Raw genomic sequence first — 25125 nt, 5'->3', positions numbered from 1 at the left:
TAGTGTGCAGCCAGACCTTTCCTTTTACAAAAATTACCCTAAAGTTAGTGTGCAGGAACCTGGCCTGGGTTAAACCTGCCATACATGGATAGAATGAACTTAAATCTGCTCCCTCTAATGTTTTTCTCTACTAGGTTCTACTTCACTTCCATGCAGGGAAGAAACCACCTTTCACACAGATAAACTTTCCCCTCTTTTTTAACCCTAAATCTTACTCCCCTGCATGGTGTATGCAGGGAGGCAGATTTAGTAGGGAAACTAGCAGTATGAGAAAGTTTAAACTGACCCCTCCCATCTTACTGGTTTGGCCCTCAGATTTGCTTATTTCAAGTTAATAAAGATACTTAGTTGCAAGTTATGTATTTAGCACATATTTTAAACTTTAGAAGCACTTAACTTTGTCTGGATTTTACCCTGTGTTTTCTTCACTTATTTCTCCTTTCAATCATATATCCTACCAGTTGTACTGGTCCTTTTTAACACATAATTTTATGGCATTGAAATGACCTTCTGTATCTGAAAAGGGAAACGTGTTTTAATATGTGACTAGCAGGGCAGGTGCTGCGGTTACCGTATATGTTGTTCTGTAAAAATGGCCAGCAAGAATAAAACTAGTATTTTAATGAAATCATAGACATGTGCATTGGAAATTGTGGTAAACCAAGATTCTCTGGAATATTGTTTTATGGAAATCAGTAGCATCCTAGCACTTGCAGCTTATTTATTTCTGCTTAGTTCCTGCTGTAGGCATAAGCAACTAATCAAACCATGATAATCTTGGTTTATTGTTTATGAGCTGCAAACCTTGCATCGTTGGTTTGTCTATCATGGTGGCTGAACCAGAGATTTTCACTTGTCTCTTGAAAATAATGCAGTCATGGACAAAACAAATTAGAATCCCCAGTGAAAGTGTCATGATAAATAAACCATGGATTAAGCTTCCACAGTTTATTTAGCCACTCTCTCTTGAGGAGAAATCTGTCTGGGAAAGCGGCCAAATGACTGATAAGACTAGCCTACTTCCCCAAACAAACAAACTACCGCCCAGCAGAGTCAGTACAAGCAACAAAGTCTTTGAGTCTAAATGCAATATCAGAAGAGGGATTACCAAAAGAGTTGTCAAACAGTCCAAGTATCAGATAGGCAGGTTGATAAAGGCAGTCCAAGGTCAAGGGTTCCAGATAATCAAGATGAATCTGCAGTCCAAGAAGCAAGCGTTTGGTCCAAAGAGCCATGGAAGCCAGAGCCAGAGACTTTCCTCAGGAAGGTCAGATAATCACTGGCAACTAGACACACATTCTCCAGTTGTTTATATGGGCAGGCAGCAGGCGTTTACGTGTCTGATTACTAGCGAAATTCTGATAAAGCCTCCATGACCTTTGAAGACCCTCCCTTTCATCTCAATGCTTCCTGAAGGTAGGCACGCTTCCCTGATCCTCCTCTATGTCCACAGACTACATGCAGACTTGGCTACTGAACCTCTGGAGAGGCCACAGACTCTGCTATAGCCGGCCTCAGACTTCCCAATTGCAGGCTCAGGTCCTAGAAGCTCTGGCTCAACCTCTGAGTCCTCCGGTCATCCTCCAGGCTGGGCATGACAAAACCAACTGTGAATAGTCAAAAAGCATTTGTAGCATGCAGCTCATAAACAATAAACCAGGATTCTCTGGCACAGGGGAATGGTCTATGTGTTTTCCTTAGGGCTGTGTATGAGAGAGATTTTGTTGTAAAGTTAATGTATCGCTGTTTTGAATTGTTTTGAAGAAATATAACTTGACTTGAGCCCTGTTACAGTGAAAATGTGGGCTCTACATTTGCTGCTCATGATACATGGTCCGTCAGCAGTGTGATGGCAGTTAGCATTTTGTTTCATGCAATGCAGAACAAGAAAGGAAAGAATGAAGATAATCGTCGGAAAGTAAATGTCATGATTTTAAGTGGGCAGAGGCTAGAACTGACCTGTGATACAAAGACAATTTGCAAAGATGTGTTTGATATGGTAGTGGCACATATAGGCCTAGTGGAGCATCACCTGTTTGGTTTGGCTACTTTAAAAGGTAAGAACACTATTTTACCATAAGCTGGTATGTACATGTAATTCTGATGCAAATAGCAACTTGTATACGTGAATTAGCTAGCAGAAATTAAACATCACAGAGCAGCATTTCCATAATCATGTCATAACCAAGCCGCACATGATAAGAATACATATTGGGGTGCATCTGCACTGTAGGAATAATACAGTTTGACACCACTTTAGGTGCTATAGCTCCATCCTGTGGAATCCTGGGATTTGTAGTTTTACAAAGTCTTTAGCTTTCTCTGCCAAAGAGTGCTGGTGCCTCACAAAAGCACAAATCCCAGGATTCTGTCGGATGGAGCCATGACAGTTAAAGTGTCAAACTGCATTATTTCTATAGTGTAGATGCACCCTTGCCTTCTAAACTTCTTGCCAATAATAGTCAATGCAGCCTCTAATTGACACTGGGATTATGGAGCAAAGTTAAAAGGCAGTCACTCTTTCATCCCTTGTGCCATTTTCCTGATGAAAATCGTGCTGAAGTTTCTATTTGTCCCAATATCAAAAAAGCACAGGAACAGAACCCGTGCCCATATGTTTTTGCTACCAAATTTAAAAAAAACTCTTTTAAGGGGTAATTTTCATTGATAAAATGATGGAAAAAAAGCGTTTCCACCCCCTGTCTGTCCCCAAACAATAGACCTGATCCATATGGGATGAGACAAAGCTATTCTTAGAAGTAAACATAAAGAAATGTCTTTTACACATCATGGTATTGTGGTGTCTAATCCTCAGAAGCAATGCTTTTCCATTAATTTTGCTGAGAGTAATGGTTTTGCTACTAAATAATTTTTATTTTGCCATAATTTTACCATCTAATTAAAAATAATAATTGTAAGCCGCTCTGATAGCCTTTAGGACTGAAGGGTGTGGTATAAATACCATAAATAAATAAATAAATAATAAACAACCATACAAACATCAAAACAACAATTCATACATTCATACGACATGTTCTTTTTCTTTTCTTCTTACTTCTACCATCTTCTTTCTTCATTCTTCCCCCTTCCTTAATCTTCCCTATTCCTTTTCCCTCTCATCTTTCCTCTTTCCTTTATATCAACTCATTTCCCATTCTTTGCAATCCTCTACCCCTTTCTCCTCCTTCTCATCTACTCCCCATTCCTTTTCATTTATTCCGAGAGTAATGGTTTTCAAGGCATAAGATGAGCCCTAGTGGATCAAAATAAAGGTTCATATGATCTGTATCAAGCTAGACATGATCTATAGATTTTCTTAATTCATAGTGACCAATTCAGTAGACCAGAGGTAGAAAACTTGTAACCTGAGATACAGATATTAATTTTGGCCTAGCTTCTTATGGGCCTCAGTATAGTTTTAAAATTTCCCCATGTTGATCCCCAACAGATTTTGGTTAAGGAAATATCAGACCTTGTCAGGAAAACACTTTTGCTTCAAATGCTTTTCGTTCAACCAGTCTGAGAAAGATACACAAATTGAAACCTGGCCACTATCATCACCCAAAAACAGTTTCTCTGATGTCCAGTTTTCATTATGTCGTTGTCCTTTAAATAAAAGATTCAATAATGAAATCATGCATACATTTCTCAGATGTAGATCCTCTTGAGTCTGTAGGGTTTACTCTCAGGAAAAGAGGTGTAAGATTTTAACCTAAAGACTGTGTATTTTACGGACAGTTAATGATTAAGCATAAATTACCAGAATGTAGTAAAGTAGAAAGAAAAACTTGCAGCTGAGCATCAAGGTCATATTCATCATTTGGTTTTTTTCCCCTCTCTTTTTTGATGACAGACAATGAATTTTTCTTCATTGATCCAGAGCTAAAACTGACTAAAGTAGCTCCTGAAGGCTGGAAAGAAGAACCAAAGAAAAAGAGCAAAAGCACAATAAATTTCACCTTGTTCTTCCGCATTAAGTTCTTTGTGGATGATATTAGCTTCATACAGTGAGTGCATGCATGGTGCTTTTAAATCCTCCTCTCCACTGTGTGTAGATTTTGTAGGGGAATCCAGTGTTACTCCAGAATGCCTTTGGTCTTCATAAGTCATGTCCATTTTGTGACAATCCTTTTCTAATTCTCTGCTTGACTCCCTGATAGAAGGATAATAATGGCATGTGACATAATGGCAGCCTTGCATTAGGTTGGTATCCACACTCAACCAGGAATTCCTGTCTATGGAATTCATATTTTATGTAATTCTATATAGGTCAGTGAGTAGAAGGACAGATAGGTCAATCCCGTCCTTTCTCTGCTGGCCTGCTTTATTTTCATGTTAGCTTCATAGGAGGGGGGTTCTGTCCTGTTCTCTCTTGTGTAGCGATGAACCTAATCTATCAGCAGGGTATGGTAGTTTGATCTGAAATCAAACCATCATTTCATCTAATCCATGTACAATTATTATTTGCACAACATATTTTCTGTCTTATTTATCCTCCTTCCAACCTCCTTTTAAAATTAATAACACAGGCATACTCTGACGTGTCATCAGTATTACCTGCAGTTAAGGAAAGATCTCCTGGAGGAAAAGATGCACTGTGATGATGAGACAGCCTTATTACTTGCCTCACTGGCCCTGCAGGCAGAATATGGAGATTACCAGGCTGAAGTAAGGATATCTATGTGAAGGTTCCTAATTCTATTTCCAATCCTGTGCCTGCAGTGTTGCTTAATGCATCTTGGTGGTTTTGGACACTGTGTAAGCCACTCTGATTAAGTTGACTTGAGCAATTTTGAGGTAGCAGAGTCAGAACAAACATAGGCACATAACTCCCTTGTTAAAACAGCTTCACTGGCTACAAGTTCATTTCCGGGCACAATTCAAAGTGGAATTGTTCATAACCTAGAAACCCCTATATGGCTTAGGCCAGATTACAGTGGACCCTGGGGTTTAGTTCTAGGACACACACACACACACACACACACACACACACACACACATGGATACCAAAGTGTGAGGATGCTCAAATCTCATTATATGCAATGGGATAGAAATATTGTGTCCCTGATATAAAATGGCAAAAACACAGATTTCTCAGAGCTCTAGGGGAAAGCTTCCTCTTGGTCTGACCACCATCACAGGTACATTTGTTGAGGACACAAGATAATCCCACCCGCAGGAACTTCCTTCCACAGGAAGTGAGGCTGGTCCCCTCCCTGCTTTCCTTTTGCTGGTGGCCAAAGACCTTTTTGCTTATACAGGCTTTTAATGTGTAAACAGGAGAACTTCTTATTGGGATATTTTATTTATCTTTTTAAATTTACGTATGTCTTTTAAGTGATTTATACTGTTCTATGCAGTGATTTTTTTAATTAGTCTCACAGACTGGTTGCAAATGCCCATCCCTTTTTCAAATCATGAGCAGGGGCATTGCAGTGATGCATTGTTTGCAAAGTCCTCATACCAATGTTTTCTAAGAAAGTGTCCCGCATCGTCCAGTGATTCTGTCATTCAGACATGATTAGAGCATCATAGCATTCAGCTACAACCAGATTGAGTCATGCCTATGCGTGGGCTGTTATCTTATTCTGTTGCTGCTTCTTGTAGGTGCATGGCCTGTCTTATTTCAGAGTGGAACACTATTTACCAGCTAGAGTAATGGAAAACTTGGACTTATCTAATGTCAAAGAAGAATTGCCAAAACTTCATAGCACTTATGCTGGTGCTTCTGAAAAAGAGGCCGAATTGGAATTTCTTAAGGTTAGTATAGATGGTTATACATGAAGTAAAAATAAAGTAAAGATGGTTTTATGAGAGTTATTGTGTACTGAGGAGTAAAAAGTGAAATGACACCCTTATGTAACATAAGTTGTATTTAATAAAATTATGTTTATTATTTAGCAGAACCATAGCTGCAGTTTGATCACTATATCCAATGTGATATAGCAAGATAGAGCCTAAGAGCCAAAGTGAACAGTCTTGTATACATACTTAATGGAAACGGATCCAGTGAGGATCATAGTGGCAGCAGTATCCTTAGGGTCCAGGATCACCAGAGGTAATAGCTACCAGTGTGATCACCACAGTTGGGACACCACAAAAGCCATTTATATTCTTTGAAAATGGTGGATCCCTCAGTTTGACAGTATGCCAAGAGCACATCTGTAACATTTGAAATGGCAACACATGGATGTTGTTCTCCCAAAATCTAGTTGTTTGACCCTCTTTACCTATTTCTGTGCTTTGAAATTCCTTTCAAATTGCAGAAGGCATATAGTTGACACACTGTGGAAATGTGGATATTTTTCGGTGACATTTTCCAGACTGAGAGAGCCCTTGAGCAAGATACCTGTCATCAGGCATCCTCACTAAATGGCTTCTCTACCACCGACCATTTATTTTCCCTCTAGCTTTGAGTCCAGTCACCAGGCCTATAGGGTGAAAGAGAGGGCACCAACAACTGAGGGGGGATTGATTACTCCTTCTTGTTATTCTAAATCAGGGTGGTCAGGTGTTGTGAGGGCCACCTTTGTCCTCTGTGGCACATCGGAGGGCCACAGTCTACTTGCTCCAATGTCTGATTTAAAAAATAAAACTTATTTTATGAACATACACTTGCTTAAAATGCACCTCAACCCCTGGGGAACCTGCAGAAGATTTTGGATGTGTTCCCTCTCCATTAACCAGGAAGTAAGCCAGAATTCATGGTTTACTTCCTAGTTAGAAAAGCACCTCTCCTGGGTCGAAAGTAGCTGAAGTGAGATCGGGCAAAGCATAATATGGAAGCATTTTAACCCCCTCCCCCCAAAAATGTGGGGGCCCTGGGTATGGGGTCTGGAATCCTCAGTAATGGCTTGGGAAACTGTGTGCAGCCTAAGGGTCACTGTTTTCCCATCTCTGCTCTAAATCAATGGGTGCATGCTTGAATAGAGCAGGAGACGATGCAGCAACACTCAGAAGGAGAAATTACATAGCCAAGCCACCTATCTCCCCCATTGAAGAGTGCAGGTTTTGGTAATTGCCTAGCTCTGCCCTTTCTCACTGTAGGTCCCATTATTTTTGTTACATGTTAGGCATTCTCTTAGAACAAGAATAGGAAAGGTATGTTCCTCCATATAGTTTTGGGCTGCAGCTCCCATCTTCTCTGATACTCTTATCACTGGCTGTTTTATTTAGGGAGTTCCTGACTTGTAGTTATCCTCTCTTTGAATCCTGCTGCTTTTTAGTGGGTTGCCTATAGCTGTTGTTTAAATAAATGCCGCTGCCTATAGGTAACTGTAGCAGTTATCTACCCAAACACCGAGAAGTTAAATGGCATGCATCATAACATAGCCTGCTCAAAGGTAGCTTGTGAATAAAAACTGCATCTGATAGCAGAAATTGCTAATTGAATGCGGGGGGGGGGGGGGGGGAGTTGGCCTATCATGCCAGGAGTTGCACTGCAGCATCTGGAAGGCCACACTTTGTCTGCCTATCTTAAATCATAAAATATTGTTTTGCTCTCATAGTATCCTCAAATCAATATTTATTACAAATGTCTCTGTTTCTCTTTCATTCTCTCCCTCTCTCCCTCTCTTTGTAGATTTGCCAGAGACTGACAGAATATGGTGTTCATTTTCATCGTGTGTTGCCAGAAAAAAAATCTCAGACAGGAATTTTACTGGGAGTTTGTCCCAAAGGAGTTCTCATTTTTGAGGTTCAGAATGGAGTCCGTACACCTGTCCTACGTTTCCCATGGAGAGAAACAAAGAAAATATCCTTTAGTGTATGTGGGTAACATATTTCGTGGAAACCCAGACTAACCAAGCGCGCGCACACACACACACACAGACAGAGAGAGAGAGAGAGAGAGAGAGAGAGTGTGTTATCTGCATCATCCAAATCCTATTGAGCCAAACACCAAGAACAAATGATAAAAGATGTTCCACACCATGCAGCACAATAGTTTAGTAATAAAACCCAGGTGACTCAAACATTGAGCAAAGTTGGATGGTGCAAGAGAGACTGATTTGGAGATGGGAGGAACGTTGGAGGCTTTTAGCAAGTCTGTTCTTTCTAAACATGAGGAATCTCAGCTGTTGAAGACCAACGGGGGGAAAAATCAGTGTGGTCCTTCTAAGTTGGTACCACTGTAGAATGCAAGTGAAGAATTGTTCATGTGATAGTTCTCTCTCCTCCTGTCTCAAAAGTTCTCTGTTCATGTCAGGCATTTAGACTGGCCTTCTTATTGACATGCTTCCTACATGCAGGGAGGCTTTTCAGATGCAGAGGCACTTTCAAATCTGGAATCCTCCACCTACATTCTGATATCGATACCAAACTCCCCCATACTTTTTCTGAATATAAAATAATGGCTTTTAGTGTCTCCTGCAAAAAAAAAAAGGTACAATCCATTTAAGTGTCTTTAAGTCTGAGTAGCTTCAGTATAAGTGTTAAGCAGATGCTGTCATCTTGTCTGTTGAAATCAATAGGATTTAGAAGCACTTAGCCCACCACTAGAGAGACAGATTTGATCTGACTACATAACCATTTTGTCTGGATTGTGCTTAATATTTTCTTCCCTTACTCTGTCTTCCACTCCACATCCTATTTCTACCAACAGGGGAAAGGGGGAATTTTTTCATGAAATTTAGCAGAGAAAAGGCTTCTCTTCTTACAATATTGATGTTATTTGCCTCTCTGCCCACCCCATCTCTGCTTTTTAAAGAATTTAAAATGTCCACATAAAATTCGGCTCTTATATAGCATCTAGCAACAGTTGTGCTGTGATTTCATTTTCAGGTTTTGTTTTTAGAGTTATCAGTATAACAAATATGCAGTAATGCAGGCTGCCGTACCTTCACAAATTTTCTTTCATTTTGAATCTTGATTAGTATCTTTTTGAGCCTGAAAAGCAGATCTGTTGGGGGTTTGGATTTTTTGTATTTCATTTTTTCTGCCTATCTCTCCTTTTGCAGAAGAGGAAGATAACTCTACAGAACACATCTGATGGTATAAAACATGCATTCCAAACAGACACAAGCAAAACCTGCCAGTACTTGCTGCAGCTGTGCTCTTCACAACATAAATTCCAGCTCCAAATGAGAGCCAGGCAAAGTAATCAGGATGCTCAGGAAATTGGTAAGCACTAATTGACAGCAGCTGATCCACCCACTAGTATTGTTGCAGTTTTAAATATCAGTAGGTACATTGTGTTATTTTTATTTATTTATTTATTTATTTTGTAACATTAAGGTGCTGCCCCTCTGAAAGTGAACAAGGATGGGATTGCTTCCATTGGAAAATGTTTTAGTAAACAGTCTCACAAATGCAGCATGGCTGTCATTGAAAACAGCAGGCTCACATCTTTGAGAAGCTAAGAAGAGACCTGCTAGATCAGACCAAAGGTTTATCAAGACTAGGATCCTGTTTCCCACAATAGACAACTAGGTGCTTCTGAGAAAACTTTGTGTGCCAGGATACAAGAGCAGTAGCCTTTCATTTATTGCTTTCCAGGAACTGGGGTTCAGGATTAGGGTGCTTCTGAGCCTGATCAGTAGCAGCTGATAAATTTTTGCTCAATGAATCTATCTAAAATCCCTTTTAAGGTGTGCAAATCAATGTTCCACCCTTCCTCGGCCATCCCTTGTGCTGTCTAGCAAGTAAAAAACACATGGCATCGCATTATAACACCCTGGGATTTCCTCTCCTTTATAAATGAAAGTAAAATGGGGACAAGGAAATTGGATGCAGTGACAATATTTTATGTATTTTTAATTTTTTTCCTTATTAAAATATTTCTATCTTGACCTCTATCTGGAGGCAGCCTCCATTCAGGCACTTTTTCCATACACTGCTGCTAAATTTCCCCCCTGTTATAACTGAAATTGTCTCCCCACCCTGCTTCATGATCTTTGAATGGAAATACAGAGAGAAGTGACATTTCACTGAGCCCTTGATTATTTCTTTAATTTAAAATATTTATATTCCATCTATTAATAATGTGAATTTTCAAGGGTAACTATATAATATGAGGACAGACAATTACAATAAAATCACAGAACATCAGCGATGAAAGAATCAATAAAGAACAATCCAGAATCCCAGTTCAAAACAGTAGCGTATTAAAAACTAATAAAAAGAGAAGAATAGTATTGTAGCGTCATTGTGATCTCTAGAGGAAACATTGTAGAGGGAGAGCCTGGTTGAACAAATGGAAGGAGAGCATCCCAGAGATGAGAGGACAGAATCCAAAATCTTGTGTTTCTTCTCGCCACTCCCATCTGATTCAAGGAGGTAGATGCAACCAGAATCAGGACTCTGAAGAACCACCTTAAAAGTCAAACTGCTTCATGTGAAAGTTAGGTGGGACTTTAAGGTTGTTTGATCCCAATGTATGAAGAACTTCAAAGACTGTCACACTATGCAATTTATAGTATCATAGCAGCATCCTGTGGAATCCTGGGATTTACAGTATAGTGAGGCACTAGAGTTTTCTTATTGAAAATTATAAATACTTTTACCTAAACTGCAAATTCCAGGATTCCTTAGGATGTTGGCATAGTAGTTAAAATGGAATACAGCATTATAATTGCCTACTATGAGCAAAGGAATCTTGTAGCACCTTTCAGACTGAGAGAAAGAAGTTGGTAGCATAAGCTTTCATAGACTTAAGTCTACTTCATTAAATGCATAGAGTGAAATATCTAGGAGCAGGTCATTATGAATGAGCTGGTTGTATGTGTGAATAGCAATAGAACTGCAAAACTTGTGGGTGTGTTGATAAGGTGACCATTTTTAATAATGGTCATTAGGGGACAAAGGCACACTGCACATAGTATAACACTAGTTAACATTCCTGCCCCATGAGGCTCTCTTGGCCAGTTTATCATACCTTCTTTCTGGTTCCCAGCCAGGATTCCAATAAAGCCCTCCACCATTCATATGGTTATCCATTTTCCTTGGCTTCAGGCAGCATCCTTCCTCCTGCCTTTGTTCCTCAACAAACATAATTAAAACTGGACTTGTCACATTATCACCATTCCCACAAGTTTTGCATTTCTGTTGGTATTCACACATACAGCCAGCTCATTCATAGCTATAGGGGTCTGTTCCTGGGCATTTTGTTCCATGCATCTGATGAAGTAGACTTAAGTCTGTGAAAGGTTATGCTGCCAACTTCTTTCTCTCAGTTAGTCTCAAAGGTGCTACAAGTTCCTTTTGTATACTAATCCATACTTACATGGCTGTCTTTGAATTCTGCCTACTGTCAAAGTGCACTTTGAATTGTGCCAAGATACAAATTACTAGTCAGGGTAGTTCTTTAAATACTAACAGTTTATTAGCATCTGCTGATAATACCAATTAGCAGAATACTTCTTACATTTTGCATCAGTGGTGGTTTCCAAGTAGCCTTTGAAGGCAACATTCATTTCCCAGGGCTGTGTTCCACTCCAGACTTGCAGGCCCCCGACTTGCAATGATTGTTTTTTATTGTAAAAAGGCTATAGTGGCCAGTTCTAAACATACTATGGGTTACCATGCTTTTGGACTAGAACCTTTTCTGGAGTGTTACTGTTGAATAGTTCTCAGTGTTGAATGCATTCTGGGTGGGCCTCAGAGATGTATGGGGCTTTTGGCCACAGCTGCCATCTTTGTTTTTCTGGGTTTCCTGATCTGTAGAGAAGAAATTTCATTATTTTTTCCTCTTGTCAATGTGCACAAATCAGTTCCATCTCCTTGCAGAGAGAGCATCATTTAGGAGCCTCAACCTCCATACGGATTCTGTTAAAGGATTTAACATGGGGCGTGCCATCAGCACGGGGAGTCTCGCAAGCAGCACGTTGAACAGGCTTGCGGTCCGGCCACTGTCGGTGCAAGCTGAGATCCTCAAGAGACTCTCCTACTCTGAACTATCACTCCTCCAGCCTGCACAAGGCTGTCCCAGAGACCAAAGTGAGAAGCCACCATGGGAGGAAAGACCCAAAATAATGAGCAAATCCTTTCATGACCTGACCCAAACTCAGGTGTCTGTCAGTCCATTTCGGAAGAATGTTGCCAGCCCTATGGATTCCACTTCGCAAAGAGTGGAAGAATTGATGGGGAAGATCTTCCAACAGATGCCAAAATTGGATACAGAATCAGTAGCTGGGGGAGCAAAGCTAAACAAGTAAGAATTTCTCTTGCGGGCTGTACCTATTTGAACATTCATTCCTGTAGAGGTGCTCGATGCAATGGACACTAAAGTTTAAAACAGAATTAGGCAATCTAGTACCCTTCTCCAGTTTTTTTAAGCTACAACTCTCATGAATTTTAACTGCCCTGCCAGGATAAAGTTGTAGTCCAGAAAATCAAAGTTGCCTAATCCCGGTTTAAAGCCGTTCTAGTACAGCGTAAAACTGTCCAGAATAAGAGGCTTTCTGTTGTTGGGCCCACTACATGGCACACCATCATGGGTAATGAGCATTTTTCATTGGCCATGGAGGCAGTAGCATTTCAACTGGCCTTGTATCTCTGCTCATGGCAAACTTGAGTTAATGTATACCTTTTAAGGAAAAGAAATTTCTTCTTCGTGGTCTCTGCGAATCATACAAATGGGTTGTACTGCGCCTGCGCAGTGCCTTCGGAAACTTCTGGAATCACTAGGCAAAGTACTCTTTGCAACATATAGAAACTTTTTGGCGGTAACTCCACCCATCCCTTATAAAGCCCCTGCTTTCCCGCTCTTTCCCCAGATGACCACTCGAAGAAATACCGTTACAGGTGAGCAACCTGTCCTTCCATAGTCATGGAGGCTAAAGGGCAAGGTCTCTGCTTTAAACTGAGCCCTCTTCCATATTTAGAGTAAGTCTTAATGCTCCATAATCAGTATCTGGGCTCACTAGACTAAAGTGGCTAGTATAGTTACTCTAAAAGCAAGCAAAACCCATTCTGATACTGTATTTTTAACCATAAAGTGAGATTTTGAACAATTCTGTAGCCATAATCTATAACTCTGCTGCCACTGGGCTACTCTGTATAACAAAGTAGTCTACAAAATTAAAGAATTCATTTTCATTTCATCATTTGTACAATCTCTTTGTAAGCTGCTGTTTTCATATATATTTCCTTGTGCTGTGCTTCCACACATGTAAATTTCTTTGTATGTCCCAGATTTTTACCAATGTATTCTTTAATGCAAATGTGCATCTTTACAGCAGTTAGTGTTTTGTGTCATGTTGATTTATATCATTTAATTTCATTTTCCTTCTGCTTCCTCATTTTCTCTCTTCTTCTCCTTCACTGCTTCTTCAACCACTTTTTAGTTCATACTGTCATGCAGATTTAAGTGCCAGCCTAGAAAGGAGGAAAAATGAATCAGACTCTTCATCTGCTGAAGATACTGGCCAAGCCTATGTTGTAGGTCAGCACTGTTTGATTCAGCACTTTTCTACTATGAATTTAGAAGTATTTAAAGCAAGGGCGGGTAATTACAATGAGTCTAGGAGCCAATTTTCTGCTCTTGGGATTGTCTCAAGACTGTGCGGACAATGTCAAGGCTGCACTGATGGCAAAAATGCCCCTAAATGGAGTGCAAAATCAAAAGTGGCCAGAAGTGCACTTCTGGCTTTGAAGGAAAATTGTATTTTGTAATATTAAAACTATCTTAGGGGCCTTGCAACCTGGAGAGGTCAGAAGAGGCTATTTATCCCCTCCTCCCTTTTGACCAGAAAAAGGACAGCTTAGGGAACCTCAAGGGTTGAGTATTACAAAAGCAGCCTTGGGGGCAACTGTCAAGATAGGTATGCAGATATGTTACAAGGACTTGAGTCATTCAGTAGCAATATGTTTTGTGTTGGGTGTAATTTCATAAATTTCTGCACTGTTCACTGCATCTCACATCCTAATATTTCATATAGGAAGGAAAAGAACATTCAGTCCCTTTTCTTCTTCTCCCAAAATGTTGAGGGTCATTATTAATGCACCTTGAATTGCAAAAAAATAGTCAGTTTTAATTATATATTGAGTTTAAACAAAACCTTGATTTAAAAGATTTGAATCATGTTATATCATGTTCCCAAAAGTTAATACACCTCAGTGTTTGTCAGTATTGATTTTAATTGTGTTTGTGTGTTTATTTGGTCCACAGATGCTCTACAAACAAGTCAGAATACAGTGTTGTTGCCAGAAAGAGAAATCAATTTAGTAAGCTTGAAAAAAGATGAAAAGTATGGCTTAGGTATGTTGATATTGCTGTGAACGTTCCAGAACTTGAAAAAGCTAGTCTTTTTTTTTTTTTTTTTGAACTGTCATCACCAAAAGTACTTTTTATGTGTGTGTTTACACAAGGTTGTGTATAAATACAGAAATAAACAAAAATCCAGCATACAAAATCTTAGGTGGAAGAGTACATCTGGGAACATGGTTTGTCCCCCCTGGAATTGTTACTGTGATTTGAGAGCTCTCAGATACTCAAACAGACTAGCTTTGTGACCTTCACATCAAACTTACCTTGGCAAAAGGCTCTAGCTCCCTGATTTGTGTGAAAGGTTCCCAGTTCAATCCCTTGTATCTCCAGGTTAAGGCTGGAAAAATGTCCTACCCGGAACCCTGGAAAGCTGCTGTCAGTCAGTGTTTTGACTGTATCTAGAGGGGCCAGGGTTCTGATTCTGTGTATAACAGCTTCCTGTTTCATAGTCATCTTTTCTCCTTTCTCATTCAATAAAATTCAAGGCAAAAGGTCCCTGTAGTTCCTTCTCCAAATTGGATCCTGGCCAAACCACCTAATGCTTCAGTAGTTTGATACCTTTTCAGATGGTAGAATTGGGGTTGTAGATGGATCCAGGTTGGAGAAAACATATAGGTCTTGAGTAACCATAGTTCTTCCAGGATTCATAACACAATGACTACTTCCTCCCCACCAATGTGAAATATTTAAAAATTTACTGCCATCAGAGGGTCCATGCTGGCTCCATCATGTCTCCGACTGATGCAGTGACTAGGGAAGGCATCTCTCCTCTAAATGCCTGTCTGGAGTCAGTAATGGGCTGGATGAGGGAAAACAGACTCAGCCTGAATCCAGAGAAAACGGAAGTACTCGTGATAGATACATTGGCTGCCTATTCGTTTCCGGGTGCAATACAAGGTGTTGGTTATTACCTATAAAGCCCTAAATGGCTTGGGCCCAGGGTACTTGGAGGACCGCCTCTCCCCATACAGTCCGCCTTGCACTCTCAGATCGGGCGGAAAACATTTATTAAGAGTTCCTAAAGCAAGATATACTTCATCTTGGAGGGCATTTTCCATCTCAGCCCCACAGCTTTGGAACTCCCTGCCCGACGAGTTCCGCGTTGTCACCTCCCTAGTTGTATTCAAGAGGAATTTGAAGACCTTCCTATTCCGCCAGGCCTTTCCCCATGTGTCTTAATGCTATCTGTTATCTCCCCTTGATGATGTATACTGTTCAATCCAGCTATTTGTTATGGTTTTAATGTTTTGTATGATAATTGGTTTTAGATGTTGTATAGTTTTTAATTGGTATGGGTGGTTGGTTGCACATAGTTGGGGATATATGTTGTTTATAATTGTTGTTTGTTGTATTTTTTTGTTGGAAACCGCTATGATCTACACAGGAATAGCGGTATATAAATAAATATTATTATTATTATTATTATCATAATTTTTATTTATTTATTTATCATGGCCAACAGAAGCTCAAAAAAGTTCCTGTGGATATGTCTAAAAGTAAATTCACATGATGCTTGAAAGGCTCCAGTTCAGCCTTACTTGTGGAGAGAGTACATTGATCCCACACTTGTTATCAAGCTGGGAATGTCAGGGGCCCCAACAGTATGCTATCTCCAAGCCCAAGTATGGAGTTGATATTTCTGATATAATCCAAGCACCTGTCCTTGCTAGGTTTGCTTTGCAAAGGGAAACTCCTAGCAAGCTGTGAGCAATAGATCTTTGAAAAACATCTCATGTAGTTATTAAAAACTTATAAGGGTTATTAAAAAGCTGCCTTTTTATAGGGTTTCAAATAATTGGTGGAGAGAAGACTGGAAAACTGGATCTTGGAATTTTTATTCATTCTATAACTCCTGGAGGACCTGCAGATTTGGAGGGGTCATTAAAACCAGGTAAATATGCAGTGAGAGAAATAGGAGAAAGACATTTAATTCTGTGTCAACATTAACTCTTCAGTGCTGTTTTTATTTAAAAAAATCAACGTAATAGAAAAAAGATACAGCATCTATAATTTTGGTACCAATAAAAGTTGCCATTGGTGGTTATGTGAATGGAGCCTGTGGATTATCAACTCTTTACAGACTGTGCTCAGTCCGATCTGTGAATCCGTGAAATCTGCATACTGCATTGTTTATCTCTGAATCATTCTATCTGTGCAGGAGACCGCCTGATATCAGTGAACAATGTAAGCTTGGAAGGGGTCAGCCATTGCATGGCATTAGAAATTATTGAGCATGCTCCAGAAGATGTGACTCTGGTCATCTCACAGCCTAAGGAGGGACCTACCAAAGGTATTTCATCAAGAATAATCGTTATTGTTTTTAAAATATTATTTTGTTTTTTTCAGGGAACAGCAATCAGAGGCTTCCCAGATTAGCTGGATTGCACCTCCCATCACCCCTCCCCATTGACTATGCTTGCTAGGGCCAGCTGTGGTTACTGCAGTACAACCACATCGGGAGAACCAGACGTTGATCATCCTTCTTAGATGAACACTTGATTGTGGGTTGGATCCAGATGTAACTGCTTTTAGAGGGTTGAGGGATCCCCCAAAATCAGATGGAAGCATCTTTTGGTTAAGTAGAGTTCCACTCATGGAATATAAATTTTGTGAGTATCACCCCATCCTTAAGCATTCAGAAGGGTTCCTTAACTCTCTTGTGGAATTTTGGAGGGACTGCTGTGAAAAGGGCAAGGCATACAACTATGCAAATCAGGATCTTAAGCTAACATCAAACTATGAATTAGGCACCTGACATGTTGAAATCTATAGGAAACTATAGTTAATGAGCCTAGGAAGTACAGTACTGCATTACAGCATGCCAGAATGAGAGGAGTGAAGAGACAGCACAAGAGCAGAGCACAGAGGTGTAAAGCTAGTGCATATCCTGGCATTATTAAGGCAAGATGAATTAAGGGGCTTGAGAGATGAGCAGCTAAATGCCGCCTCTGTTTGCCCCGCATTGTTGCTGCAGCAACCTCACACCACAACAATGATCCGCTCCCTCTCAGGAGCAAAAAGAAACTGCTATAAGCAGCTTCCTGGAAGGGGTGCCATGATGCACATGCATCATCATGGCGCGCCTCCTATGGACGGGCGCATGCCAAGATGGTGCCCGGGGCCCGCAATAGGGTTTGGGAGTGTGTGAACGCTCTGTCCTACCACAGCCCTAGTTCATGGTCAGGTCAGCACAAAGTGCCAGTCTGTACCACCCCTCCAAGTCATGTTCATTATTGCTTCCTTTTATTTATTCTTAGTGTCATCCAGTTTCCTCAGTGGTACAAAGGGATACTTAAAGAGGACTTCGCTAATACCAGACAACGAGGCAGAGTCATCTTCAGAGGAGCACAACAGGCCACAAAGCCACCAGAAGCCTGCATCAGGGAACTTCTCTGGCCTTTGCTCAGGCAAGCGAGATGGAAGTCTCAGCTCCCAAGATTCCAGGACTGAGAGTGCCAGCCTGTCACAGAGCCAAACCAATGGTGGATTACTTGGCAATCATATCAGTGACAGAGCTCAGCAGGAATTTCAGCATTACAGTGATGCCCAGCTTGCCCTTTCCAAATGCAAGGAGAAGAATGGATTCTCTCTGGAGGACAATCTAACAAAGCCCAAAAAGTCTGGAATGGTGGAAACCACTGAGTATTCTGACCGAGGGGATTCGGACATGGATGAAGCCACTTACTCCAACAGCCAGGAGCAAACAGCAACAGCTTCAAAAAAGGCACAGTCCATTTCTATAGCATTTTTCCTTTCCACCACAAAAGACATGTCATTTATGAAATATAACATACTTGTTTGGGCAGGTGAAGAGTAATGAATAAGAATTGTGTGTCACAGCAGCACTTCAGTGGTTTAACTGCTTGTGCACTGTGTACATTTGAGGTACAGGTTTCTTGGAAGTGAAATTCTTTGCAAATGTATCAGTGTTAGGTGATCACCAAAACCAAGAGTCTAGTTATACTTCTAAGAAGTATTGTAAACTTGCTTGCTTCTAGGCATTTTGATTTCTCTGCCACCACTACCACTACTACCTGGAAAAAATATGCTTAAAACACCTGTGCTTGTAAAGAGTTTTCTTGGGTGTGAATATGAGTTATTTTAATGGGAGCATTGCTTTTGCACAGTAGAATGGCTGGTTTAAACATTTATAGAATTGGGTACCATTCTTGGTAGCAGCAACTCTCGTGGGAGATACCAAGATATATTCGGCTCATGACCTGACTATACACTGGCTAATAGGACAGAACACATGCACCTTTAATATTTGTGTAGAAGAGGGAAATTCATCATTATAGCTTGTATAACACAACTATTACAAAAGTACCGAAGTCTTCTCCTTTTTTTTTTAATCTAGCCATTTACACCACTTTTTTCTTGTCTTTTTTCAATTCTTGGACCTGCTGTTTTTCTATGGGGATATTTTTAAATTGCCACTGTATTTACACTGTATTTACAGAAGCTCTGTTTTCACCTGGAACAGAAGCAAGAATTGTGTTTATCCATGGGCCACCTGGCCTGGAGTGGGAGTTCTGGGGACTCCACTGATTACCCCAAGCACTCAATACCCCCTCCTCAGGTCCCTTTATCTTGCTTAAGATTCCTTAAATATGTTATTTCTTTCACGCTGAAAGAGCAAGCACAAGGGGAGAAATGATTTTATGTGAACTATAGCACCAACATGATACTCCAGTTTTTACTTATATATTAGATGTAAATAGGAATGTTAATATGTAACTCAACTCCTGTTTGAAGGCCCTTTGCTCTATAGTTGTCATCAGAGATTACCTAAATTGCTTGTTTGGACTATAGTTCCCAGAGCTCCAAGCCCACTATGCTGGCTAAAGACCTTTGGGAACCAAAAATGTAACTTTGCCCAGATTTGAAGGAAGCTGACAAGCCAGAAGAGGTATGAAGTAAGGCTTATACTCTGCACAGCTGTTTGTAGTCAGTGGAGTTTCTTCCACCAATACCTGTTACAAAACTTCAACAGTATAATCCTTCACATTCCAATGCAGGAGTAAATTCAATGGAAATGAATGGGGTTTATTTCCAGGTAGATTTGTTTGCATTTCAGGCCAAGACTTTCTCATCCACAAAGCATCTAGATTACTGTCTGTTTAAAAAAAAATAGATCTGATATCCAGACAGTGTGAATTATTTTGAAACCATGTTGTTTTCAACAGAAGAGTTAAGTGTGACCACAATAGAACATTCATTTAGAGCAGTAGTTCCCAACTTTTGATCCTCCAGCTATTTGGGACTTCACAACCATCCTCCCCAGCTGTTGACCATGCTGATAGGGACTTAAGGGAGGTGGAGTCCAAAGCATCAAGAGGACCAAACGTTGAGAACCACTGCTTTAAAGAAATGGAATTATGAAAGTGTTTCAGTTCGATTGGATTGTGTTCACATTCCCCTCCTGCCTTAATCATTTCTCTTAGGAGAAGGCAGTAATTTTTGATCAAATCGAAGTAACAGTTTCTTTTGACTGGGCTATTTAAAGCTTCTGTCATCAGTTGATCATCTATTGGCATATGTGGTACCCTTCTAGGTTAGCTGTTCTTGCCTGAGACTCAGCTTTGTCAATTTTTCTGGCATATACTTCTATTCACCTACTGATTCCTTTATTCTAGATATCCCCTAATGCAAATTAATTGACTCATCATATTAAATACAATGTGCCCATGCCATATGCGGGTGCACTATATGCAGCTTCCTGCCTGCGCGGAAACTGCACAACAATATAAACAATGTTGTGCGCGCCACCGCCACGTGCACCCCCCCCATTGTTTCCTATGGGGCGTGAGCATACTCGGATTTTCCCTTACGCGGAGGGGTCCAGAACAGATCCCCCGGGTTAGGAGAGGGCCCACTCTACCATCTTTATTTAAATCCTATTAAAATATTAGATTAGCCTTTCCCCACCTGATGCCTTCCAGATGTGCTGGAGTACTACTTCCATCATTGGCCATGCTTGCTGGAGATTATGAGAGTTTATCATCCAAAACATCTGGAGATTATTGGATTATCATCCAATATTATCTAGAGGATACTATGTGGGAGAATGCTTAATTAAATTATTTTACAGTAATAAATCTGCTGGACCTTAGAATCGTGGGTCCTTGGTATCCTCTGCGGTTTGGTTCCAGGACTCCCCATGGATACTAAATCCATGGATTCTAAAATCCTATTATATACAATGATGTAGTAAAATGTTGCCTCTTATATAAAATGTCCAAATCAAAGTTTGCTTTTGGGGGTTGTTTGTTTGTTTTTAATATTTCAAGCTGTGGGTGTGGTGTGGATGGTTGAATTCATTGATGTCAAGGACCCAACTGTGCTTCCTTTTTTATACATTAATGCATCTAAAATGTAAATTGTGATGTACATATCATCTGCCTTTTGTGGTTTAATCATCTGGCTCCCCACATCATCATCATCATCATCATCATCATCATCATTATTATTATTATTATTATTATTATTATTATTAACCTTTATTTATAAAGCGCTGTAAATTTACTCTAAATTATTACTCTAACAGGCTATCCTTTTTATCTTGCCCCCCACCCCAAATATATATTTGTTTTTATAAAGGAGTCTTCCTTCATGAATTTGGCCAACTCAATGAATTCTAAAAAGTTTTCTACACCACCTCTTAAACCTGGAGATATCTTTGAAGCGGAACTGGTCAAAAATGAGAACGGCCTGGGAATAAGTGTCACGGTACTGTTTGACAAGGTTTTTAGATGTTTTCTCTTTTTCTCCACATCAAGCAACCTGTTAAATATGTTTGGTTTACAGGAAAGCAGTGGACTTTAAAGAGATACTGTCAAGTAGTTGTCTGCTGTTAATCTTTAACCTCTCTCAATAGCCCTTGAGGCATCAAACATGCTTCTAGTTACATGTTTGTCAGTGTGTGGCATGTAGGGCTGGACCACATATCAAGAATGTTCCACACAGTCTATTAGACATAAGTTGGATTCTTCTTGGTAACTGGAATTACTTTTCCTGACATTGCGTGAGGAGGCATCCAGCATCTCCTTACACAGTGGTTTTTCTAGGCTATGCAACAGTTGTCAGATAATGCCCCAACACAAATCATATACATACATACATATGCTCTGTGCCCATCTCCTTTATGCCACTGCTTAGCTGACTGCAATTCAAGCCATCCCCAAGGATTCATTTTATACTGAAAACTGGCACGCATCACTGCTGTAAGATGAGCTGTAGATCATGCAGCAGATTGTCTATAGCAGATGAAAGCATTCCAGTCCTTTAGCTGCTGGTTTCCAACATTCCTTCCCAGCAAGTGAAGTATTGGTCCCCAAACAACAAATTCTACCCAGACAACCCAAAACAACTGATTCCTGTGGCTGGATAATAGGATCCCTGGCCTGGGAGGTGAAGCCTTTGGCAGCACCAAAGGAAACTGAACTGTGTAGGTGTGACCCATCTCCCATCCTTATATTTAAAAGAACGGTATAAGCTGTTTTCTAAAACAGAGTTTTCTCCCAGGTCTGTGACAGATGAACTCTTTGATGCCACTGGACAACTATTAATGTTTGGCTATGGTTCTAGAACACATCTGCCTCCCTTCACCTTTGGTTTCCCACACCTTAGTTATAAATACATTAAGCTGACAGAAGTTCACAGACTGCCAGCTTCAAATAGGACATTGTGTAAAGAATATCCCAGAAAAGAAAATACATAAAACATGTGACATCTGTCCATCTTATACATGTCTTTAAATACTTGTAAGGGTTTCTCCCCCCTCCTCAAAAAAAATAGAAACTAAAAACACTGTCTTTTTTATATTGAAGCAACTTTTTATCTGCAAAAAATAAAATAACTTTCATAGAATGATAAATAAGATGAAAGCCAATAGCAAAACTGTAGAAATAAACTACTAATTGTTTACCAAACAACATCATGGTGCCTGATCAGAGTGGGAAAAGGTGTAATGATACATGACAAATAATACAATACAATATGGGACAATAAAAATCAAGCTACATATCTATTAAAGTGGTAAGAGCAAACAGGAGAGGCCTTAAGGAAGAGTTATGATCCATGTCAGTACCATGGCATCTGGGAATCCTAATTTATTCAGGGAGGGAAAACAAATGAATCCTGAAGCACTCAAAGACTAAAAACTGTATTATGTGATTATTATAGAACAGAGTCCACTTAGTCAGATGCAGGAAGTTATCTCCAGTTTGTGTGTAAATTTAAAAATGATTCCAAACAACAGAGCTAAATAGCAAAGCAATCCAAAAAGTGCAGTATAAGATCATACAATTAAGGAATGCAAAATTAACAATACAATACTGATCTGCCAAATGTACTTGGAAATGTCTATATAGTTATTTATAACATTCACATTTATGTACTTCCTTCCTTGAAAGAACAATATTTCTCGCAAGTAGTCATAAGTCCATCATATCTTAATACGCATGTATTTTATATACAGGATCACAACTTATGTACCACACTAATACTATACTGAAAATGAATGGGAAGTGGGGGAAGAAACTCATGCCCATATATGTAATATAGCTTGATTATGGTTGAGACTCTGCTTGTCCCTGCAGGGAAACTGCTGAATCAATGAATTATCTATCAGGATCATCAATGGTTTTGTTGTTGGTTTATACTGACATCTTGACAATGTCTCTAGAACAGTCAATATAGTTTTGTCATACATTCTCTGAGCTCCCTCTGCTGCTCACAAAGTGGAATGCTACCAAATAATTCTGCTTATCATAATTTAATTCAAGATTGCTGGGTTGTAACCTGGATGTTGCCTCTGTTGCTTTGAAAGTGCCAAGAAAATAGAAGAAGGCACAGCTGTGTTTTCTGTTTCCATTCTTCACCCAGCCCTTGATTCACCCCTTCTTTTAGTCCCATTTCTTGTAGCAAGCTGGGGCAGAAGACATTAAAGTTACTAGAGGGGGAATGGAGTAGAAAAACCTATAGCTATACCAGCTTTTGTTTTCTCAGGATGCTGAAACTTACATGTAGCATTACTGAATTGCAAGTCTGGCAATCTTAAATCTATTTTTGTATGTATTTCCAGTTTAAGAAAAATATAACCAAGCTGTATAACATCATTCATATCTCTATGCTGTGTAGCTACTTGACAGTGTCACTTTAAAGACAAACTTCAGAAATTGATATATGATGCCTTGTCCTTTGTTGCTGTTTTTGCCTGTTACTGCTTTTTTACAGCAATCTTTGGTTCACAACCCAAAGATTAGATTTACGGATTGTACCCCAGAATGTTGGAAAGCCCTTTGGATCTGTAGAGTGGAGTAATAAATGCAAAGAGTTAGGCAAAGCAGGTTTATTCAAGAAAGAGAAGCCCAGGATATGCCCTGAGGCATTTGCCCAAGTTACCAAGAGTAACATCCATCTTAAGTTGAAATGGTTTGCAGTGAAAAGTATGTCATAGAGAACAAAGGCCCTACTTCCTTGCCACACACTTCATAATAGTGCTCCATTGTGCTCACATGGATTGCTGTTTCCATTCTGAACCTTAAAGCAATAGGTATTCTGCTGAAACAGTGCCGAAACATCTTACTTTTTCAGTCATGTAGAGAAATCCTCCCCAAACTAGCTCCCACCTTTGCCAGTCATAATGACAGGGATGATAGGAACTGAAGTTCAACACATCTACAGGGAACTAGGTTGCAGGAAGGTTGCTATACAAAGCTATCTGCAAGTGAGCTTACTGAATACACCAGGTAGTTTTCTTCCAGGTAACTATGTAAAGATTAAGCTTTTAGACTAACCTAAAAAAAAAGGTAGGGGGAGTAAATTCTTAAAATAAATACAGAATGAGTCTCCCTTATCCAAAGTGAGTAGAACCAGAAGTGTTTTACGGTTCAGATTTTTTTTGGATTGTGGAATATTTGCATATACATAATGAGATACCATAGAGATGGGACCCTAGTCTAAATATGAAATTAATTTATGTCTTGTGTATATTTTATACACATAGCCTGAAGGTAATTTTCAATAATTTTGTGCATGAGACAAAGTTTTTGTACATTGAACCAAAGCAAAGGTGTCACTATCTCAGCCACCTATGTGGGCAATTTTAGATTTTGTAGTATTTTCAATTTCAGAATTTTGGATGAGGGAAATTCAACCTGTATTATGTTTCTGCTTAGAAAATTTGCAAAGCTCCTATTCTTGATTATTATTAGCCTTGGCCCAAAATCACTGTCCAGGGATCACAGGTTGCTTTAAGTTGCCCAGTTTCCCTTGGTGGTGTTGTTTCCAATATTTTGTAAGAAGAAATTCAATAACTGGGTTGTTTTAATCACAGAGATCATACAGGAAAAGCTTTATCTATTAAAATTTTGTCTTGAATACTGTAGTTGAAGGCAAGGAGTTGAAAACCTTTTTAATATGGGGGAGAAAGGGTATGAGAACCTTAATAGTACTGGGGGGGATTGCACTCCCTGATGTCTTTGTGTTCCTTGGCTAAAGCTTTCCATTTTTCTATGCAGAGAAGAGGAAGGTGAAGCAAAGCACTTTCAGACAGACACACAGACCAGACAGTCCCAGATTTTGTTCCTGTTCTTTCTGGTTTTATTTTGAATATCCATATGCATTTTGTTTAACCCAGAATATTTTCTGTCAGCTCCCGGTAGTCAGATTTTTTTTTATATCATCTTGGTTTATTTTAACCCAGTATAAAATCAGAAAGAACAGGAATAAAATCTTGGACTTTTCAGTTAGTCTAGATATTCCCAAAACCACCTACTAAATATTTTGTTTTTTTCCACTGGGCTTTCCATAACTCAAGAGGAAGACTGAGTGCATGTTAATTTTCCTCTGTTTATATCATGTTTTGGAATTGCTGTAAGTGCATGATGCCTTCAGACAGGCAGATTCTCATGCTT

The 25125-nt window shown here is 39.7% G+C and overlaps 1 protein-coding gene across 5 annotated transcripts in view; it reads left to right on the top strand.

Moving 5' to 3' along the window:
- The window catches only part of PTPN13 (protein tyrosine phosphatase non-receptor type 13), a 171392-nt gene that overhangs the window by 116677 nt on the left and 29590 nt on the right, over positions 1 to 25125 (top strand). For 4 of the 5 annotated variants that reach the window (XM_089526165.1, XM_089526164.1, XM_089526163.1 and 1 more), the window contains 13 exons: positions 1883 to 2057; positions 3854 to 4007; positions 4530 to 4668; positions 5608 to 5760; positions 7583 to 7765; positions 8958 to 9120; positions 11725 to 12148; positions 13284 to 13381; positions 14108 to 14197; positions 15990 to 16097; positions 16365 to 16496; positions 17464 to 17930; positions 20807 to 20950. In XM_089526165.1, coding sequence (XP_089382291.1) covers positions 1883 to 2057; positions 3854 to 4007; positions 4530 to 4668; positions 5608 to 5760; positions 7583 to 7765; positions 8958 to 9120; positions 11725 to 12148; positions 13284 to 13381; positions 14108 to 14197; positions 15990 to 16097; positions 16365 to 16496; positions 17464 to 17930; positions 20807 to 20950 — 2430 coding nt within the window. The remainder of the gene's footprint in view (positions 1 to 1882; positions 2058 to 3853; positions 4008 to 4529; positions 4669 to 5607; positions 5761 to 7582; positions 7766 to 8957; positions 9121 to 11724; positions 12149 to 13283; positions 13382 to 14107; positions 14198 to 15989; positions 16098 to 16364; positions 16497 to 17463; positions 17931 to 20806; positions 20951 to 25125) is intronic. The other variant, XM_089526162.1, reaches the window with a different exon arrangement.

Source organism: Sceloporus occidentalis, unplaced genomic scaffold (assembly GCF_023333645.1).
Source record: "Sceloporus occidentalis isolate IW3139 unplaced genomic scaffold, rSceOcc1.0.p SCAF_5, whole genome shotgun sequence".
NCBI lineage: Eukaryota > Metazoa > Chordata > Lepidosauria > Squamata > Phrynosomatidae > Sceloporus > Sceloporus occidentalis.
The sequence above is the reverse complement of the archived record's forward strand: the minus strand, read 5'-3'. Positions and strand labels throughout refer to the sequence as shown.